The following is a 21,015-nucleotide window of genomic DNA, read 5'->3' on the forward strand; positions in this document are numbered from 1 at the left end:
ATCTGAGGAGCTGCTTCCCTCCCAATATTTCTGCTTGGCCATTAGATCTAATAAAAAGGGTGCGCTCCAAGTCTCTTACATCTAACAACGTCATCTTATTGGACCTTAGAACTGCCCTATAGAACAGCATCCTCCAGGAGAACCAGATGTCCTGTTAATCTTTTGCAAAATACTAAAGACCTTTTCCCCCACACATTTGGGCCCCAAAGTTAGGCAAGCACTGCTGCTGTTAATGTGCTTTTATTGTTTTAACGTGGGCACTGTAATGTTTGTGTTATGGTTTCTGCTTTAATCTTTGTATGGCACCCAGAGTCACTCTTGTGAGATGGGCAACTGTATAATATTTTAAAGAAATAAGCAACTGTTCAACTGAATATAAACAGGAGCAACATTTAAATCTGTGTGGGAGACACAAATTAGGAGTGTTCACCCAGATGTGCACGGGGTTATCCTTGTAGACTAGTATTCAACATGTTTGCCTCAAAGTACCATCTGCAATCTGGTAGATTCTGAAGTATTCCTGACCTCAGAGAAATATAAAGCTTGGTCAGTTATTTCGTACATAGATTGCCTCAAATATACTCACATCTTTAGATGGTTTCCTGAGTATATCACCCACACCACCTCCATTTCTCAGGCCATGATTCAGTACTGTAACTATGCACATGAGAAGCGTGTCACAAGCTCGTTCTGTATTACCATCTTCTTCTGGAATACAAGCAACAACACAGCAGAAAATGAACAAACTAGTCTCTTTAGTTAACCTTCAGAGCTCCGCATTCTCTGCTTTTCCCAGTTGCTTGAACAAGGGAAATGGTTTGGGGAATTTGGCTGCTCTGCCTAAGGCAGGGGTAGGCAACCTCGGCTCTTTTATGACTCATGGACTTCAACTCCCAGAATTCCTGAGTCAGCTATGCTGAAGTCCACGAGTCATAAAAGAGCCGAGGTTGCCTACCCCTGGCCTAAGGGTTCCAGTTTAAAAGACATAAAGGAACATATTGAAGGAGGTCCCCAAAACAAGCTATCATAATAGAGCTGCTTTTAATTCAGATGAATCTTCTTTTCTGGTTTTAAGGTGCTGGGATGACTGCCTACAAAGAAATCCTGTGTGTTAAATAGAAAATCAGAGGAGAACCTTTCTTTTCCCTCTGACCTAAGGCACAGAATAATGTCACTGAAGACACATTGTCAATATGTTCAGTAAAAGATGCACGATTTCTTTACATTCTTATTAGTGTCCCTATCTAAAGACCATGTTTTAGCAATCCCTTTACCTTGCATCACTTCAGGCACTGTATCAGAGGAAGAGCAGCTTATTTTATCGTTACTGCATGACTCTATAAAAGTTCCTAAGCTGCTTTGCATCTCCATGGAATCTGGAAGTACAAGAGATAGTGGATTTGTCAAAACATCCCATTTCTGTTTATAATTTTTAAAAAGATCGAGAAAGTGGTTCCTGTGACTAACATCTCTGATATTTAGCAGCGTCACATTTCTTTTCAATAGAACTATAAAACACCATCAGGTGTCTATAAAATTTTTAAAAAAGTACACCAAAAATATAAGTTATATAAAATGACATAAAATGTACTAGTTGATAGTAATTTCAGAACAGGATGCTTTTATGAACAAAATCAATATAAATAAAAAATTATTTTCCAACGCAAACAACCACAACCTGGATCCTTGTTTGCATCACCTAACAGAATAAAGGGGAAAGCAAGCATAAGATGGGAAAGCTGTTTAGAAAAGAGTGAAAAGAATGTTACAAAGTAGCACAGACATGTATGGAGTGAACGAGAAATATGGCTGCCATGTCTGAGAATAAATCCTTAAAAGGAAATGAATGCTGCCGAAATAAAGATGAGAAAGATACTGTATAATGCATTCATGGGGGGGGGGAAATTAGATGCAACAAATACAACAAGAAATGATTAAATTGGAGAGATTTTTAGAGAAATCAAAAATATTTTGGAAGAGGGCAAAACAAGGAGCCTCCACGCAAAATCAATGACATTAAAAATAAAAAGTATTGACATAATTTGGGATGAAACTAAAGTGTAGGAATGCTGGAGACAGCATTTTAAAGATCTGCTGTGTCAAAGACTGGAATTAAAATTAATGCTGTAATGATTAATGCCCAAGCAAAAAATTGGTGAACAAGAAGTAATAAATGCTTTGTGAATGTTAAAACAATTGTTAAGTCTACAAGTACAGACAATATAGCTGCAGAAATGTTACAATGTGATGTGGCACATTTAGGGAGCAGCTCTGTAATGTTTAGCATGTGGAAACTTGAGTTGGATACCTTTTTTGTTCCCTCTCCTCCCTCTTTGGCTTAATCTGCTGAATTAGCTTATATTGTGGATGAGTTGTCTCTTTGCTTGCTCTAAACTCATTACACATACTTTGATCTCGTAACTGGCAGAGTTAAAACAAAAGGAAGAAATTATCAATAAATAAGATTGCATTTCAACAGCCTGTCTCAGAGACAGGTTCTGTTAAATTGATGGCAAATCTATGTCTGCTAACATCGGAAAATATGCTTTAATCTTTCAGGAATATCTGTGTACTTGCGCATGCAAATGAAGTTGTTTGTTGCCTAAAATTCAAATTATAAACTCTATGATGCACAGAGGAGCATGAACTTGAAAATGAATGTGTCCAAGAGCAAAGGAATTACGTGTGACTGAGAAAATGGAACAAATTACTGCAAGTTTCACATAAATTGTGAATAACTAGAGCAAGTAGATGAATTAGTATACTGTAGCAGAATGTTTACTAAAGTTGAGAAAAATGGATGAAAAACATTGAGAGAGTAGAAAGATAAATAAATAGCCTAGTGTAAGGAGTCAATGTTTGTCTAAACAAATAAAAAAGATCGTTTTTAAGAGGATACTTCTGCCTACTTTGTTACATGGAAGTGGAAGTTTAGTACATTAGGAAAAACATAAAAATTGATTGAATTTAGTGGAAATGGAACTCTTAAGAAATGTGTGCACAGAAATGGAAGAATAGTTGATAAATAATAAAGATGGAATAAAAAATGAGAGATCCTATGAACAAAATATGTTGAAATCGCATGAGAATGAATTATGATCAGATTGCAAAACAAATATATGAAGGAAAAGGAAAGACCTGGAAATGTATGGTTAGATAGACTGATAAGACCCTCAAGAGAGGTGAATTTTAAAGTACAAAAGGCTGTGGAGTGATGACATGCTTACATTCTGATATTTTTTAGATTTGTATATTTAATCTTTTCAATTTTTTTTTTATTTTAATCTGTTCCTGATACATAAATCTCTCTAAGCCACCTGGAGTCCAGGTGGTTTCAAGCAGTCAGATAAATCTCATAAATAAAAACCAGAAGGAACCACTTCCTGGTAATTAAAATATTTTGTCCTCTCCAAGTTGATCAGAGCTTCAGGATGGACATGGAAATACTTTACTTAAGTAGGAGAACAAACCTTTCGATCTGATGTTGGACAGTGGGTCTACTTCCATAATGAAGTCATCTTTTAGAAAGAGGAAGCCAACAATGGAGAAGAGGTAAACCAGGATGAGGGCCAGAAGGGCTGTCAGTAAAATTGAACGTCCAGTCCGGGTCACACTTTTGATGACATTGAATAAAGTCTCCTCACGGTAGATCAAGTCAAATAACTGAAAGAGAGAAAGAAACTTTCTTAGGTCAAATCAATACAAAAAGAACAAGGGCTATAAAATATTTTTTTTACTTCTCTAAGTTTTATTCTCAGAACTTCACCTTGCTGGCCTCCTGGAAAGCACTCAAAATATTTTCTTTTTTTCAGCAAGACTGGGGATTCTCTGGTAATAGGGAGCCATGCATTGGTTGTATTGTATATAATATTTTCTCTCACAAAATCCTGCACTGTTTTCTCTCTTGTAGTCTTGTTTTTAATCCATATTTTGTTTAATTGTTTTTAATTGGTTTTTAATTTAGTTTTAATAGTAGACTTTATTGTACACTGCCCAGGATCACGTCGTGTGAGATGGCCAGCCATATAAATTTGACAAATAAACATACAAATAATCTTAAGATTGAGTAGCTGTAGTACATTCTTGCACGTCTCAACATTCCCATTATATTGATAAATATAATATGTGTAACTCTGAAAATACCTTCCAATTTCCCAGCTCATGAACAAAATTTAGGTTCTGTCTGTCTGCTAAATTCTCCAATCTAAATCATATTTCTTCTTAAGGCAACTTATAAAATTGCAGACACCCATGAAAGTAGACAAAATACTGAATAAGAAAAAGTGAGGGGAACAAAATCATAATTTTTCATTAATAACTATGTTGATAAGATTATTGTACCAAGATGCTGTAGAAAAGTTCATGTACAAAAAGTCCCAAGACGCTGGTCAAGATATAGGCAACATGATAAAGAAATTCCATGTCCATGATCATGGCTTTATATCCTCGGATGAATGTCCCTCGATTGCCAACAAAGCTTACTACAAATACAATCTTATTTGTCAGCTGCAAAACAAACACAAGATAGATATAGCTGAGGGCAAATATTAACTTAATATGACGCTGCACTATTTGACTTTTGTTTTTAAATCTTTTCGCATTTTTAATCTTTTTCACTTGTCCACAAAGAAATATCTTAATTCTATGACTGATCCCTGACACATACTCTGGTAAGGTAGTCCTTGACTCACAACAGTTTGTTTAGTGACTGTTCAAAGTTACAACGGCACTGGAAAAAGTGATTTATAACTATTTTTCATACTTTATAACTGTTGTAGCATCCCCATGGTCATGTGATCAAAATTTGGATGCTTGGCAACTGGTTCATATTTATGGTGGTTGCTGTATCCCAGGATCATGTGATCATTTGTTGCAACCTTCTGACAAGAACAGTCAATGGGGGAAACCATATTCACTTAACTAACTTAACAACTGTAATGATTTCTTTAATAGCTGTGGCAAGCAAGGTCATAAAATGGGGCAAAACTCTCTTAATAACAGTCTCACTTAGCAAAAGAAATTTGGAGCTCGGTTATGGTCATAAGTTAAGGACTACCTGTATGGTACAACTTTATCTTCCATCTAAGATACCATAACATGTCTATCTAAAAATACATCCTACTGAGTTCAAGAGAACTTCAGGACATCAATAAGTGTCCTAACCTGCGCCTGATTTCTGAGTAACTACCGTAATTGACTTACATTGAGGGCTCCCAATATGTTCAGAGTAAGGCCGATGCCTAGATGATAGATGCACCGCAAAATCAGCGCCACAAGGAGTGGTCGGAGACCATAGCGCTTAGTAAATAGAGCCATGATGGAAAAGCAGATTAAAAACCAGGAAAGCAAGGGAATCAATGGGGAGTCCAGCAATCCTAGAAAATTAAGAGACAGACTTAACTATTTATAATATTTATTAATAACATAGCACTTGCATAGCTAAAAAAACCAGCACATGGTGGTTATTCCTGATCAATAACTGTCAGGGAAGTGAGCCCATTACCAAGCACCCAATGTAAAAAAATGGCTTGAGCAGAACCATGCAGGTAAACCGCAAATGCATGACTAGCAATCCTGATAGGCAACAAAGATATCAATGTCTTGCTGTATAGCTCTAATCACGTACAACAGCATCACTGAATTGTATGAAATAGACCATGTCCTGATTCAGCTGTCTTAAATATTTATACTGTTTTCATTCTTAGCTCACTGACTGTTGCTGGCAAAGCACCCTCCGAAGTGAAAATGACACCTTTGTTTTAGAAATCTGCATATCATCTGAATGGAACAGCACATCTTACTTGGAAGCAGGCTAACCAATGACATATTAATTTTGCAGAAAGGCTATTTCTGAAGAGTTGTATTCCTGTAATGTTCAGGGGGAAATGGCTGTCAAAAGAAAGACTACATTACCATTGGTATAAAAGAATACCAGTGTACAGGGTCTCTGCAAAGGAATCTGTGAATGGCAAGAGTAGAAGTGAAAAAGTCAAGCAAGAGTGAATACCTACCCATTGAGGAGGCCTCAACATAAGGGTAGAAAAAAGCAATGATGATGTTTATGAAGACAGCCAGATTGAAGGAAATACTTCCCCAAAGTGTCATTCTGCGAGAGAACCAGTACATCAATCTATTGCCTATGGAAACAGAGGCAAAGCTAAGTAAATCTCCTGCTTCTAAGTAGCAGCACAAGCTTCCCCAGAGTTCTAGCAATCTTATTGCAAATATTCACAGGGCCAGGGATCAATATACTTGTTTCCTCAACTCAATTGCAAACAGCATCAATTGCCTGAAAGTGGGACACAATTTCCAAATGCTGTCACATGTGTGTTTATCAAAACACAGTGTAATGAAGCACACGCAGCTGAACAAGCATTATGTCTTCATTTTATTTTTGCTGCTTTTATCATCTGTAGAACACTGCATTCATATATCAATGCTTAAAGGGACATACAATCAACCAGAGCAGGCAGCACAAACTTACAAAAACCCGTTACTGCCATGCCATTGTTGAAGACTGGAAAGGGCTGCTAGTACTAAGTGTTTAAAAGAAAACTGGCATAATTTAATTGGATTTTCTCGTATTAGTGAGCTGGCTACCCAGCCTTTCTCCCATATTCACAGAATGTTTTATTCTGGAAACATTCCCAGGCTATTAGTTCTACTTTAGATATTTCAAGGCCAGCAAACATATTAGAGAAAGCTGAATAAGCAGGGAGACAATTAAGAATTAGCAATAAATATAGAAGGAAATAATTGTATGCCAAGATTGTGATATAGAAGTTTTTTGTTTTCATCAAAATGAAAAAAAAAAGATCACACTGTTAGGCTGCACACTCCCTTCTGGGGACCTGAATGCAACATAATGAGGCATGTACAAAATAGGCAGGGCTTGCATTGCAACAATGCATATTGCTGCTCTCATGGACACCAATGCAGTTGCTACTGGATGGTGGCACATATTAATGCCAATGTAGTTGATTCTGCCTTCTCTCTTTAGAAAGCAACTTTCCAAGTTGGTCAGAAAATTCCCACCCAAAGTCTAAATTGTTTCCCTACACCTCTCAAGAACCAGATGTGGGAAGCTGCCCATTTCTCAACAATTGTAACCTATAGTGGACTATATGAAATTTTTTTTTTTTTTTTTTGCTTGAATTGGAGCACAGTATACAAGACCTCAACACTTCGGTTTCAAAGTCAGAAAAAGAGAAGTTTCAGTGAAATTTCTACTTGACAGATGCTGCATAATGCTGTGGGAACTATGCCAACATGTAGTTTGGTGCTCCCCAAATTACCATCTGAAGGAGGAATCTGATTTCCTTTTTCCAGACTTACTGCGCAGTTTCCTCTGCCATTCCATTTCATTGTGGAGAAAGGATGACTGCTCAAAAAAATCACTGACTTTGCTGCCCTGCTCATCCTGCTCGGTAGTGGTAAATAAACGGTTTTTTGTCTCTTTGGTGAGGAACTGGCAGATGCTAGGCACTGGAAAGATAATCTGTTCCATACTTCGATCCAAGCGCACAATCTAGATAAAAATGGAGTTTTAAGTTATTTTTCTCCTGCAATTCTTAGACTTAAAATTTTGCAAATGACCTACATTTCTAACTAAGTCCATTTTGATGGCTCACTATGTGTGTTGCATGTATGTGCACATACTATTATATCACAGTATCCGTTGCTAGTCACTGTGCAATGTTATCCTACGTTCTGTACTAGCATAAAGTCTTAGTTAAGGGCATAGTATTCTAACTTAATTTCTTGGAAATTCTGTTGGATCAATAGATGAACTCATTTGTTTATTATTATGTTGTTATTCGACATTAAAGATTCATCTTGTCTCAAGATTCATCTTGTCTCCAGAGTTTTTGAATAAATGCCTAGTCAGTTATGGATTGGATGGGAGATAATAAAAAATGGTGGTGCTCAGTGAAACAGGCCATAATTCTAATGTAGTCATAGACCTGCCTAATGTGAATGGGATTACATTCTCCCACAATAGGTATTTGGAAGTTCTTCTCAACTGAATCTCTTTCTGATTTTCCAGCCTGAGGCAATAGCCAGAAGCACCCTTTATAATCTTTGGCTGATATGCCAAATATATCCTTTTCTGAAGGCTAGTGGATAATCTTAAAACTGTGATTCCCATGCTGATAACTTCACTATTGTGGGGCTGCCTTTCAGAAACTTTAGTCGATACAAAGCTCAGGAGCCACACTGATCTTGGAAGATGACCAAGTGAAATAGGCCATTTACACATATTCTTACATTACTACATTGTCAATTCTTTTCCAGGCAAATAGAAAGTGCTGGATATTATCTTTAAAGCCCTTGACAGCTTAAGTTCAGCCCTTTTAAGATATATCATCCAAGAAAGTTTGCTTTAGTTCAATTGGTATAACTTTTCTATTGGTACCCCAGCCCTTTGAACATACTCCCTGAAGACCTTCTGAGATACTTTAGAAGGGGAATATGGTGTTTCAGAGAAAATAACTGAGCGGAAAGAAGTGAGAACTTTATAAGCAGTGAAAAGATATAAGTAGTCTTGCAAAAAATATTAATATAATAGGACCTACTCAGGTTGGAGTCAATTTCTTCACTTAATGGTAATTGCAATATTAAAATTAATATCTTATACCTGGTGTGAAAAGATAATATGGCTCTCAGCCACCAACAAATGCAGAATTTAGAATTCCTACATATAAGTTCACAACACCTCTGTAAACAGTAGTTCTCTTTAATTCTATACTGCCATTTATATTCTGTAATATTACAAGAGCCAAGCAAATAATGACTACAGAAAACCTGCTTGTTAAACTCCATTGATAAGTCAACCAGCTATTTGTTATTAGAAAATGGTAGCTGGTATTGTATATAATTTCAGTAATATGAAAAGGAAATCAGGCTTCTAGACATTAAAAAAGCTAATTTTATATATATATAATTTGTCACCTCTATCTGGGATGTGTGTTTCTCATAATAAGCTAATGGATCTTCCTCTTCCTCTTGGACAGGAGTTGTTGATTTCAACATCTGGGTCAGTTGCTTATTGTGCAAAATAAGCTGCAAGAAAGCGAAGGAAAAATAATTTATATTTATAATTTATATTAACTCAGAAATCAATTTAAAAACCCCAAGAGAATGGTATTCAATTATAATTAACAGTACATTTTCTCATATTTACTAAAAATGAAAGGCTTAGGGGAAAGAATGGAGAAATAGTTAATATAGAGCAAACAGAGCTTGTGCTTCCTGTGGGAGACAGCTCTTCAATTTGTCACAGTAATTAAAGCCAAAGAGTAATAATCTGTAAATTATAAATCATGAATCCCAAAAGAAATGGATTTACAATGAATAGCGATCATGGTCTTTGACCTAAGCTATGTGAACAACAGATTGAACACAAAGCAATTGATTTTCTATCTCTGAAGATAAAGGGTGAGTTAGTTTAATTATAGGGATGTTTCTACAGGAAGTAATATCCAAAGAAGTAGGAAAGTGTTCTGCCCCTATGAAAGTGATACAAGAATGTAAAAGTATTCAGTAAAGCCATCAATATAGAATCTTGTAGTTCTTCTAATCTCATACAACATAGCATCCATATGAAGTCACTATAATATGACTTTACTCATATTATAAACAAGGGTTTTTCATGAAAGATTGCCCATACTTAAATACTAGTGACAATGGAAATATACAGGAAGAATTTATCACAGACTTGCATGTTCACTGTAGCCAATAATATGGCATTGTTGTAAGAGAAAGAAATGAAGCCAAGATCATGGTTGCTTTCACATAGAGATAGAATCCATTTTTCTTGTTAGAAAGGAAAATTGCCAATACTTAGAGGCAAGTCAAAGTGAATTATAGGGTCATCGTCAGCCCCACTAATCACTAATAAAAATTGCTCTAAATGATCCAGTTCATGGTTTCCCTTGCTTTACTCCCTACTCTCTATAAACTACGATTGATTCAGAAACAATAAAATTTCACCCTTTCCTCTTAACTAATATCCTTTGACTCTAAGATCCAGACTTTAGAAGAATTCCAAAATGTTCATAGAAGGGATAATTTTATCTAGTGGATCTTTTTAATATTATACTACACTATAATAGAAGTAAGAGATGAAGCCAGATTGGACATTTCAAGAAAATTAATGTTTTTAGATTTGAGGCTAAGTTTTCAGAACTGCTTTGCCTGTCCACTTTCCTCCAACCACTGGAGAGATAGAACCAATTCTCCTCTCACCTCTTCCTTCCCCTAAATTGCAAGTGCAATTTTATTGTATTATGTTATTATTTGCCTCTGTTGCTAATTGTAGAATTCATAACCTATTTCATACAATGTCCTTCCTGTCCTATTCTCATAACTGAGCTAATCTCTGCCTGTTAAAAAAGTAGACCTCTAACAGATACAAATACATCACATTATATGAAATAGCAAAACCATAGAAACAAATAATCATTAAAAAGTGTTACAAATTGTCATCTAGCTGGATAAATGATACAATCTTTTAACATAATTATAGTAAAACTGAATATTATCTAAGCTTCACAGCCCTATTTCCTTCCTTCTTGTCTATTTTTCCCAAAATCCCTACTTCTTTTTCTATACTATCTTTTTCTTCAATATGCCACTCATTCTGCTATTATTATTATTATTATTATTATTATTATTATTATTATTATTACTACTACTACTACTACTACTACTACTACTACTACTACTACTACGGGTGGTCAGTCAACCATATGTTTAGAGTGGATTTGATATTTTTATCCACTTTTTGAGTGCTTCCTAAGTAACTGGGATAGACTGATGTTATTTGATGATGTTAAAGTATCTTATTATTTAAATGTATTGGCTGACCAACTCTGGTGGAATCTAAGCAGTGTACAAACTAGAAAGAAACAAAAACATCTAAAAACGTAAAATCAGACAGATGGGCCAGATTTAAATTATAAATAACTAAAATGAAACCAAACAAGAAAAATCAACAAAATAGGAGCCTGAAACAAATAACAAACATCAAACCCAGGCCTGACACCAAATCCAGGTTTTCAAAGGTCTCTGGAACCCAAGGAGAGAGGGCACCATCCTGATCTTTGGGGGAATGCTGTTCCAGAGGGTGGGCACTTTTAATCTCAAAAAAGTATCTTTCTGTTTTCTCGCAGAAGGACTGTTTGCAAACATTATGATAGTTTTTGCTCTCCAGCATAGCATGTTTATGAATGTACTGTAACCATAAGTATCTCAATTAATTGGTGTCTTTGATTCCATCATCACAAAACAATTAGTTAAAATGACTGAAACAGCTGGACTTCATCCTCTCCAAATATGGGGGAGGCCAATAGACTCTGTCTCACAGAGATTGACACACTATACAAATAGTATTTCCTAGGCATCTTCCTTTTTAATGGGAACATTCAAGCCATTCATATACCATAGAAGAGATCCCTTCTTCCTCTTCCTCCTGGATCCGTTTCACAGGCTTCAAGAGATGCTGAAGATGCTTGTTGTGTCGAGAAAGCTAAAATATAAAGACAAAGAACATGTGCAAATTAACAATGGTATGAGAATTTGATCATTGTCTCTATTTTTTAGATGATTAAAACTACCTTGGATTAAAACTTAAAATTTCCAAACCTTCTGCATTACAATGCAATCAACTATGTCAATTTAAAATTCTCTATCTAAAACATGGGCTCCTCAAGTTGTATGGTCTGTTCATTTAAACCATGTCCAATTTAATTGTTAACCTTCCACTGGATTCTAAGGATGGTTTAGGCATGATAATTACAATAGGATAATGATTTTCCCTGGGTAGTTCTCACTGTGGGATGAGTGTACTTGGAGTTTATATAAACAAATAAATGTCCTACTTGATTTTCTTTTTTCTTTTCTATGCTGTGACAACTACATCTACCTGAGTAAGTTACATCACTGTTCTTTGTTGAATAATTAGGATTATGAGATAAGATTCAAACGTAACAGAACATAACGTAATTACACAAAATTATCCCAAAAAATCTCTCATAGTATGAGTAAGTATTTAGGAAGGGTTATATACTCAACATTTAATGATCAATCACTTGGGGGCACTGAAGGAAAACAAGGACTCCCAACCCTTTTCCTTCCAAAGAAAGTAAATTAAAACATATCTATTGATCGAGATTGAAGTGCTAGCCAAATTGCAAATGAAGCTAAAATTTTCCTATGATGGCTTTAATTAAAAATTTAATTAATCAGTCCAAGCTATTCAGTGTAATCAATGTGGGAGAAAGACCCCTTTCTAATTTATCATACCAAAACACTACAGCACAACAAGAGAGAGAGGGATTTATATTAAGCAATAAATAAATCTATGATACCTGTAAAGCCAAAATATAGATGTTGTGTCCAACTTCCCGAGGAGACACCTCAGAGTTTTCACATTCTTCTTCTTCAAGGTAAGCTTTCTTAATGACATCGACCTGCAAAATAAGGTACAGAAAGTCAAAATTGGATGCAGAGAGGACTGTATGGTATTGACTTTATATAAACAAGATATAACAATATATGGTAAAGTTGCCATATAAGCATAGACCTACAATTTACTATAGGATTTAATATTACCATGAGTTCAGTTCATTCTAAATAAAAATATTTTTCTCTTTTAAAAATACTAAAAATTTCAGATGACAGAAATTAGGCTTCATTAGAACTTGCAAAAGTCTTATGGAAGAATTAATGCATTAAACAATTCCTTATTGCATCCATATGGTTGCCCTTTCCTCTCTAGAGCTGACAAATTCATATTTTCCAAACTAATCATTTATACCATTCTGATCCTTACTGAACATTTCCAAATATTTGGAAGATCTTAAGGTAGCACTATTAGTATTTTTTAACTACTGACCAGTGATGTATAAATCAGTCCATATATGATTCATACAGCTTTACATGTATTATTTAATCATTAATCTGTTTTCTCAGAATTACATAATATTCTGATTTTGTAAAAATAAAGCAATAATATCCATATTTTTCATATGTGAATTTTGCTCATAGTATATGATTATTTTCCAAATATTCACATTTCATCGACTCCTTCAAAATTTAGATAATAGTATGCAATTTTTGAGATGAGAAATATTTTAAAACAGATATTAATAGACAGCATAAATTATATAGTCACTATGTTTCAACACATCATATATTTTATTTGAAATGAAATCTATGATGGATTTTTCTAGTATCCCAACTATTTTTAACACCCTTATTATTTAATTAGCTGAAACAGTATGGTTGATAAATCTCTTAGATTTTCAGTTGAATTTGTCAATGGGGAAAAAAAAGACTGACATCATGATTTAAAAAGTTCTCAATGAGAGTATACCCATCTATCACAATGAAGGTCGATACTGAAATACAACTATGAAGCTTTACTTCAGTCTGATATAATAGATATCTCCAAGAGTGAAAAAGTGCCCCCATTTCAATTTTTAGATGCTGGCTTTAACCAAACAATTAATAGCAACCATACAGCTCTAAGAAGTCAAAAAATTGTTAACAACATTGTACACAAAGAAATATGAAATGCTGCTAAGGAATTATATTCCTGTTGATTTTTAACTTTCTCAAGAGTCTTCAATGAACTCCAGGTACCTTCCTTTTTTAAAAACAAATTGCAAAATTGCAAAAACAGTGAATACTAAAATTCCTAACCCCCTTATCTTCCTTACCAATTCCTGGGGACGGAGGCTGATGAGAATCCGCTCAGCATTCTCACTGTCATGCCTGCTCTCCATCAGGCCTAGCAAAAGTTTGGAGGCATTATCCTGATAAAAAGACAGCAGACATGTATTGAAAGCACATGGAGGATTAAATAATCTACTGTAACCTATTCAGTTAATAAAAAAAATCACCCTTCTTTTATTAAGGTAATTTGTAGTACAAATTCTGAATCAATACACAAAGATCAAGTCTGGACAAAATTCTTGCAGTAGCCTTTACATCATACTTCAATGACGGAGCCTGTACTGTACAGGTAATCCTCAACTTACAAGCACAACTGAGCCCCAAATTGCCATTGCCAAGCAAAACCATTGCTAAGTGAGTTTTGCCCCATTTTATTATCTTTCTCACCACATTAGATGAACCACTGCAGTTGTTAAGTTGGTAACACAGTTGTTAAGTGAATCTGGCTTCCCCACTGACTTTGCTTGTCAGAAAGTCACCAAAGGTGATCACATGACCCCAGAACACTGCAGCCATGATAAACAGAAGCCAGTTATCAAGCGTCTGAATTTTGATCACATGACCACGGGGGTATTGTAATGGCCATGTGAAAAGTGGTCATAGGCCGCTTTTTTCAGTGCCGTTGTAACTTTGAATGATCGCTAAACAAACTATTAAGTCAAGGACTACCTGTATGTGGTCCTTCGTTAAATGCATAGTCTCTCCTGCTAAAAAGGAGTATCAGGGCTGAACGTCATTATTAATTTAAGGAAATAATTCTGCATTATACAGTAGAATCGTCTTTCTTATGTGTTTGCATTAAATATTTTATTTCCTCTTCACACTTACAGCCTGCTTCTAATTTACACTTGGATAAAGGGTATCGATAAATATGTAAATAAAAAGTGAAACAACTATCTCCATACTTGATATAAAAAGCTAGCTCTATCTAATCCCATGATTACAGTATATATAAACATATTCCTTGCTATGTCCTTCATCCTTTCCCACCCCATAAATTTATTTCTTGTTGCCCATTTACCTTCAGCTGAAGAACCAAATCCATTCTATATCTGCAGAGCGGACTGATGTCACTGAGGATCAGGGCTGTGATTATATCGATGCCATTGGACTCATGGGTCACAATGCAGCTCTGTGGATTAATATATGGAATTATCCAAATGGCTTGCAACTCATTACTGCCTCAAAATCCCCACTCCAGATGGTCAGAAATGACTGAAAACACTAATATCTTGTCCAGCATCTTGAGCAAGAAATCAAAGCCAGTTCATTCCCCTCCTGGACAATTAATTTGTTTCATAAAGAATCAATGTATTTTATCCGCAAGTAGGATCACAATACCTGGTTCTCGTGGCAGGGTCCTTGGCAATATTCTGTCAGTGTCTCCAAAGTCTGAGTAATAAGGGCAACATTGTACTCATTAATATAGAGCCCCAGTAAACCCAGTCGTCCTGTAGTGCTACCGCACATAATATCCAGAAATTGCAGTGTTTCACACACCAAATTGTAGTTGGTTTTATTATTCTGGCAGCGGAGAAAGTTCTGTAAGATATAAAGTAAAACATTAATATGAAGATTCTCAGTCATCCAAGTCATGGTTGTCCCAAAGGTGCTTTTTCAAGAGACAACTGGACTTTATTCATTTTTCCTTGAAGACATTTCGCATCTCAGCCAAGAAGCTTTTTCAGTTCTGACTGAATGATGGAGGATGGAAGGATATATATTCCTTGCAGTCATCTGGTTGTTAGCACTCTTTCTGAGAGCTCTTGAAGGCCACTTGGAGGTTTATCTGTGCCTTCAGGGTCACCTAAATAGTGCAAAGGGTGTGGAACCTTCTTGGGACTGCTGAAAGAATTGTATTGTAAATAGGCATTTTTGAAGTGGGAAGAGAGAGAAGATCTCTAGCAATAAAGAAGGAGCCTAGAGTGATAGATACACTATGATTTTGAATGATGGGATCCCTGCCTTTCCTAGGCATTGCAAAGATCCTAGCCTATTGCATGGATACCCCTTCCATGAAGAAGATACAGGTGGTCTTCGCTTAATGGCAATTTGTTTAGTGACTGTTTCCATTTATGACAGTCTTACAACTATTGCAACATCCTTGGGGTCATATAACACAATCTGGGCACTACTGTAGCATCTCATGATCATGTAATCACCATTTGCAGTCTTCCCAGCCAGTTTCCGACAAGCAAAATTAATAGGGAAGCCAGCAGAAGGTCATAAGTCACAGTCCCTGTGATATCTTGCTTAACGACTGCGGACGATTCACTTAAACACAATGGACTGCTGTTGCTAAGTGGTGCAACACATATTTTGCTTAACTACCACTGTGTTCAACTACCACTTCACTTAACGATAGAGTTTCCAGTCCTAATTAGGGTCATTAAGTGACGGCTACCTGTGCATTACTCACTGCTCCAATTAACCAACTGGTAATTAGCCATTCCTGCTGAACTTATCAAATCACTGGGGTTACCAGAAGTTACCTAACCATGACATAAAGCACCCTTTCCTCCGCAGAACACCTACCTGGAGATCCCGGTTGTGGTTTTCACACAGCAGCTGCAGGAAGCGAAGAATTGGCTCCATGATCAAGACTGACATACTCATTTCGTTATTCTGATTTCTGTCTCTTGCATCATGGGCTGAATGGAAGTCTACACCCATCGCATAATGGGATGATGGTGCATTAGGCAACATAAAAGTTGTTACTCGTCCTGCAAACAAGAACTCTGATCATTTGCCAGCATACAGCCTGCTATATTTTTCTAAAAACACTAAACCAAGATGTATCCTGCCCAACTCTTTAAAGGAAGCCCTATCAGTATGTGTCTCCGTTTATTTTTCTTCCTGTAAGAAAGCAGGCCTCTTTAAATTGTGTCAAAGACAAACAAAACATTCCTCTGACACTTCAGAAAACATTAAACTATGTAATGCAGAGATACAAGATGTATTTATTCATTATCCAAACCCTAATAGGCACTGGGAAATCGAACTCAAAGTGTATCAGGCTGACAATAATTATACTACCGGTCATCCCCACACACAATAATTAGATGTTATTGTCAGCCTATACTACTAATGCAGTCTTTCAAGCAAGCTATGATTTGATTTGAGGAACTAAAGATGTTAAACTAGCAATGTCCAAGTAGATCTTACATTTTCTGAATACCTAAAAGAAAAACACTATCAATAAAAAATGGAAAAGAGACTATTCAGGGCAGATACTACTTAAGAGGTTGTTATTGCTCTCCAATTTTGAAATCCAAGGATTAATTGTTGTGGGGCTAAGCAATGCTCGGAGATACTTACAGATTCAGACAGACTTAAGACTTCCCTAGCCAGACTGTCAGATCAAACACCCCACTTCTCACATACCTTTGCTGTTGTGATCAGGAGAATCCTTGTCTTCTCGAGGCTTATTGCCAATATCACTCATATTCACTGTCACAGTGGACTTAACTTCTTGCTGTGCCTTCTTCATCCGGTCATGAACAACTTTAAAGAACTTCTCTGACTTCTTATCACTGGTCATCAAGTTATAGAATGATTTCTTCAGAGAGAGACAAAAGAGCAAAAGCAGGTGCAATGATTATATTTTCCCAACGGGTACATCCAAATGTGTTGATTTCACAATTTTAAACATTAGGAGGGCAGTTGATAATTCTCCACTTTTTCTCAGATCATCACCAAGTGGGGCCATAATTGTTAAGCTCCACACTAATGTTAACATCAAGGCTTCAATAAATTGAGGCTTTCGAGTAACTATTTCAGTAAGCTAGAAAATGTGCAGACTAAGTTGCCAACTGTGCTGTGTGTAGCATTCCCTAGTAATGATAAGGGCAGTGCCAGTTAGTTTTGGCATATGTTGCCAATATTCCACAAACACAATGAAAGCATGTTTCACTCAAGCATCTCCACTCTATTCTACCTAAGACCTCTGCCACAGAGATTACATTTGTAAGGTAACATCCTATTGCTGGCATGTTATCAATCAGGAAATAACTACAGGACACTGATTTATACTCAGGATGCAGATATGCAGGTCACAATTCACATTATGATGAATTGTCTCTTTGAATAGCAACAGAACATGTATTCCTCCTGGTGCTACAATCATGTTGAATTAATATTTGGTGGCCTAGTCCTCATTGTAAAATTTAGCATATAAATAATATTATGTCTCATCACCTTATTTCCTCAGAAAAAGCTGATTTCAAATCTTAGAAGTATGGTGATTCATTATGGAATAGGAAAAGTACTTTATTATCCTTTAAAAACATGTATATGTTTATAATAAATCCGATAGATATAATCAGCAGGACGCACTTTCTTTTTCAAAATAAAAGAGGATGAAATAGAAAATGTTGAATTTGTCCTAGCAAGCCCTAAAGAAGCCAGCAGAGGGAGCAAATGTGGTTTGGGATAATGAATTATGCAGTTAAATTTCTAAACGATACAATAAAAACATTTGATTAAATGTTGGATAAGCCACTGTATTCCACACTTAGGGAATGGCATTAGAAGTTATTCTGAATTTACAATGCATCAGAACCACAATGGAAAAGGATACAATACCTGTATCTCTGTGTTGCCACCATCAAGCAGTCGAATAGCCAGGCGAATGCTTTCCTGAAAAATCTTTTCATTTTTGGTGTTCATGATAAGGTCAGACACCAGCTTGGTAGCCCCTTCTCTGTCCAGTCGGCACTGAACAGCAGCAATGACTGACCAGTCCTGGTCTTGTCCTGTATGCAAACAAACATTAAGGAGAAATGAGGCCATTCAACAAGTTTAAAATAATATAACCAAATTAGTAAGGGGAGAAAAGCTGATGTATTGGGTAACCCTTGGATATGCAAATATTATGTTTCATTACCTCTTCATTTCAGGCAACATATATAACCAATCAAGCAGAAAAAGTGCAAAACCACTAATACAATTATTAGATGTTACATCCCATCTTTATTTATACACATCAAGGTGGTGCACTTAATACTTCCTCTTTTTATTTTCTCTATAATAACAACCCGGTGAGGTGAATTGGACTGATAGTGAGTGTCTGACCCAAAACCACCCAGTTAGCTTCTGGGCCTAAGGGAGCAGTAGAACACACCGTCTCCCGGTTTCTAGACCTAAGGGAGCACTAGAACACACCGTCTCCTGGTTTCTGGGCCTAAGGGATGACTAGAACATACTATCTTCCAGTTTCTGGGCCTAAGGGGGCACAAGAACACACCATTTCCTGGTTTCTGGGCCTAAGAGAGCACTAGAACACACCGTCTCCCAGTTTCTAGACCTAAGGGAGCACTAGAACACACTGTCTCCCAGTTTCTAGACCTAAGGGAGCACTAGAACATATCGTCTCCCAGTTTCTGGGCCTAAAGGAGCAGTAGAACACACCGTCTCCTGATTTCTGGGCCTAAGGGAGCACTAGAATATACTGTCTTCCAGTTTCTGGGCCTAAGGGGGCACAAGAACACACCATTTCCTGGTTTCTGGGTCTAAGGGAGCACTAGAACACACATACCTCCCAGTTTCTAGTCCAACACCTAAACCAAACTGGCCCTGTTAAACTGTATTTGGATTACATTTTTAGCCACCTAAGTAATAACCTAAAAACAATTTGCATTCAAAAGATTATTTGAAATCATCGCCACTTTAGCTTAAAGTCTGTCCTCTGTGTGATCAAAAATAGCTCCAATTGTTCCCAGAGTAAGCTTGCAATAGGGGAAATCCTTATGCAGCCCCTTGTATCTCAGCAATACAACATATGTTTTGCTAAGGTGACCAACTGTCCTCCTTTAGGGAGGACAGTCCTCCTTTTGTAAGTTCTGTCCTCCCTCAAAAAGTGTCCTCCTACATGTCCTCCTTTTCGATATTTGAAGACTAATCTGCAGGACTTTTTTTTTCTCTCATAGAACCCTCAGAACGGCATTCTGGCACCTTTTTTGATGGTTTTTTTTTTCAACTTTTGCATGAGCTGTGCTACTCCCACTATTGGCTTTCGAAAGCCAATAGGAATTGCTGCTGAGCGTGCCAAAGCACCCGGCTGGCAAACTTTGCACATGCAAGTTGTCTGTATTATTGTTGCAATGAATAAAATGTTTCTTTTATTTATGATATTTTTTTCTTCAATTTATTTGTGTCCTCCTTTTCATTGTAAAAAAGTTGGTCACCTTAGTTTTGCACACAAAAGACCCCAAATATAATATTTAACATTCAATGTAAACATGATATAGAAGGATCAATAATCAGAACAAACGGAATTCAATGTATCAGTGATTAAGGTGTGATTAGGACCAAGGATATTTATTTCTTTATTAAATTTATATGCCACCCATTTCACTGTTGAGCAACTCTGGTTATCTTGATTTATGTCCATCCTCAGTTATGGAAGCTTACTGAATGACTTCGGCTAATTACTATCTCTCAGATCAAGTTAACATATAGAGTTTTTCTAGTAGAGAAAATTTGTGGAAGAAAGTGCTTTGTCCACCAACTTGACCTCCTGGAGGAAACATAATAAACATATGTTTACTTTAAAAAAAACCTTTGAAAGATTATTCAGTATCAGCTGCATTCAGTAAAGTAGCTTTCTTTTGCCAATTGGCAAAAGAAAGCTCAAGTCCATATTGGTTGGAAACATGGGGAAGAGGCCTTCATCCTGCAGTGGATAGACAATGGCTAGAATGATGAAGATGACGACAGTTAAGTAGCAAAAAACAAAACAGTAGTTGAAGATATACGTACAAGGAAGTGAAAGAAGAAATGGGAGAAGACACAATTTAGTACTGATTCACCACTTACCAATACCAGAAGAGTCAACAATTTCCCCTTTGGAGCCAGTTTTTTTGGTCTGCAAGTAATTAGCCAGAAGCATTTTCCTCAATGTGTTGCCCTGGCATTAAAAAAGAAATTTGATTAATCATATGTTTTTTTTGCTAAATGTTTTTCTAAAGAATTTGATTCTTGGAAATAAAAGCATGAAGGACAAGCTAATCAAGTGCATAGAACTTCTGTTTCTGGAGGCAGTACATGCAGGAAAGCCACTGTCTAAAGTTTCATTGTTAGCTGGATGGTCAGTGTGAAGAGAGGGCATCAGCAGAGCCATGAATCAAATGTGTATCCTGCAAAGTTTTGTATAGACTTATTTATCATAAAGAGCTTTGATTAAATGGAGACTCAAGCGTAACTTTTCACCCAGAAAGCACAATAAAGAGAATAAATTTCAAATCCAGATAAAAATAAGCATTCTTAATGACTCAC

At 36.3% G+C, this 21,015-nt stretch overlaps 1 protein-coding gene across 2 annotated transcripts in view; it reads right to left on the minus strand.

The window, feature by feature from the left end:
• The window catches only part of ITPR3 (inositol 1,4,5-trisphosphate receptor type 3), a 106,752-nt gene that overhangs the window by 6,690 nt on the left and 79,047 nt on the right, over positions 1 to 21,015 (minus strand). The window contains exons 38-54 of one of the 2 annotated variants that reach the window (XM_039323422.1): positions 20,557 to 20,647; positions 18,325 to 18,494; positions 17,125 to 17,299; positions 16,276 to 16,463; positions 15,082 to 15,282; positions 14,762 to 14,872; positions 13,725 to 13,820; positions 12,372 to 12,473; positions 11,444 to 11,530; positions 8,953 to 9,063; positions 7,336 to 7,528; positions 6,012 to 6,137; positions 5,203 to 5,375; positions 4,342 to 4,506; positions 3,471 to 3,663; positions 1,275 to 1,382; positions 587 to 708 (exon numbers count right to left, since the gene is read on the minus strand). In XM_039323422.1, coding sequence (XP_039179356.1) covers positions 587 to 708; positions 1,275 to 1,382; positions 3,471 to 3,663; positions 4,342 to 4,506; positions 5,203 to 5,375; positions 6,012 to 6,137; positions 7,336 to 7,528; positions 8,953 to 9,063; positions 11,444 to 11,530; positions 12,372 to 12,473; positions 13,725 to 13,820; positions 14,762 to 14,872; positions 15,082 to 15,282; positions 16,276 to 16,463; positions 17,125 to 17,299; positions 18,325 to 18,494; positions 20,557 to 20,647 — 2,412 coding nt within the window. The remainder of the gene's footprint in view (positions 1 to 586; positions 709 to 1,274; positions 1,383 to 3,470; positions 3,664 to 4,341; positions 4,507 to 5,202; positions 5,376 to 6,011; positions 6,138 to 7,335; positions 7,529 to 8,952; positions 9,064 to 11,443; positions 11,531 to 12,371; positions 12,474 to 13,724; positions 13,821 to 14,761; positions 14,873 to 15,081; positions 15,283 to 16,275; positions 16,464 to 17,124; positions 17,300 to 18,324; positions 18,495 to 20,556; positions 20,648 to 21,015) is intronic. The other variant, XM_039323423.1, reaches the window with a different exon arrangement.

Source organism: Crotalus tigris, unplaced genomic scaffold, assembly GCF_016545835.1.
Source record: "Crotalus tigris isolate CLP2741 ecotype Arizona unplaced genomic scaffold, ASM1654583v1 scf7180000024167.7108832, whole genome shotgun sequence".
In the NCBI taxonomy this organism is placed as follows: Eukaryota; Metazoa; Chordata; class Lepidosauria; order Squamata; family Viperidae; genus Crotalus; species Crotalus tigris.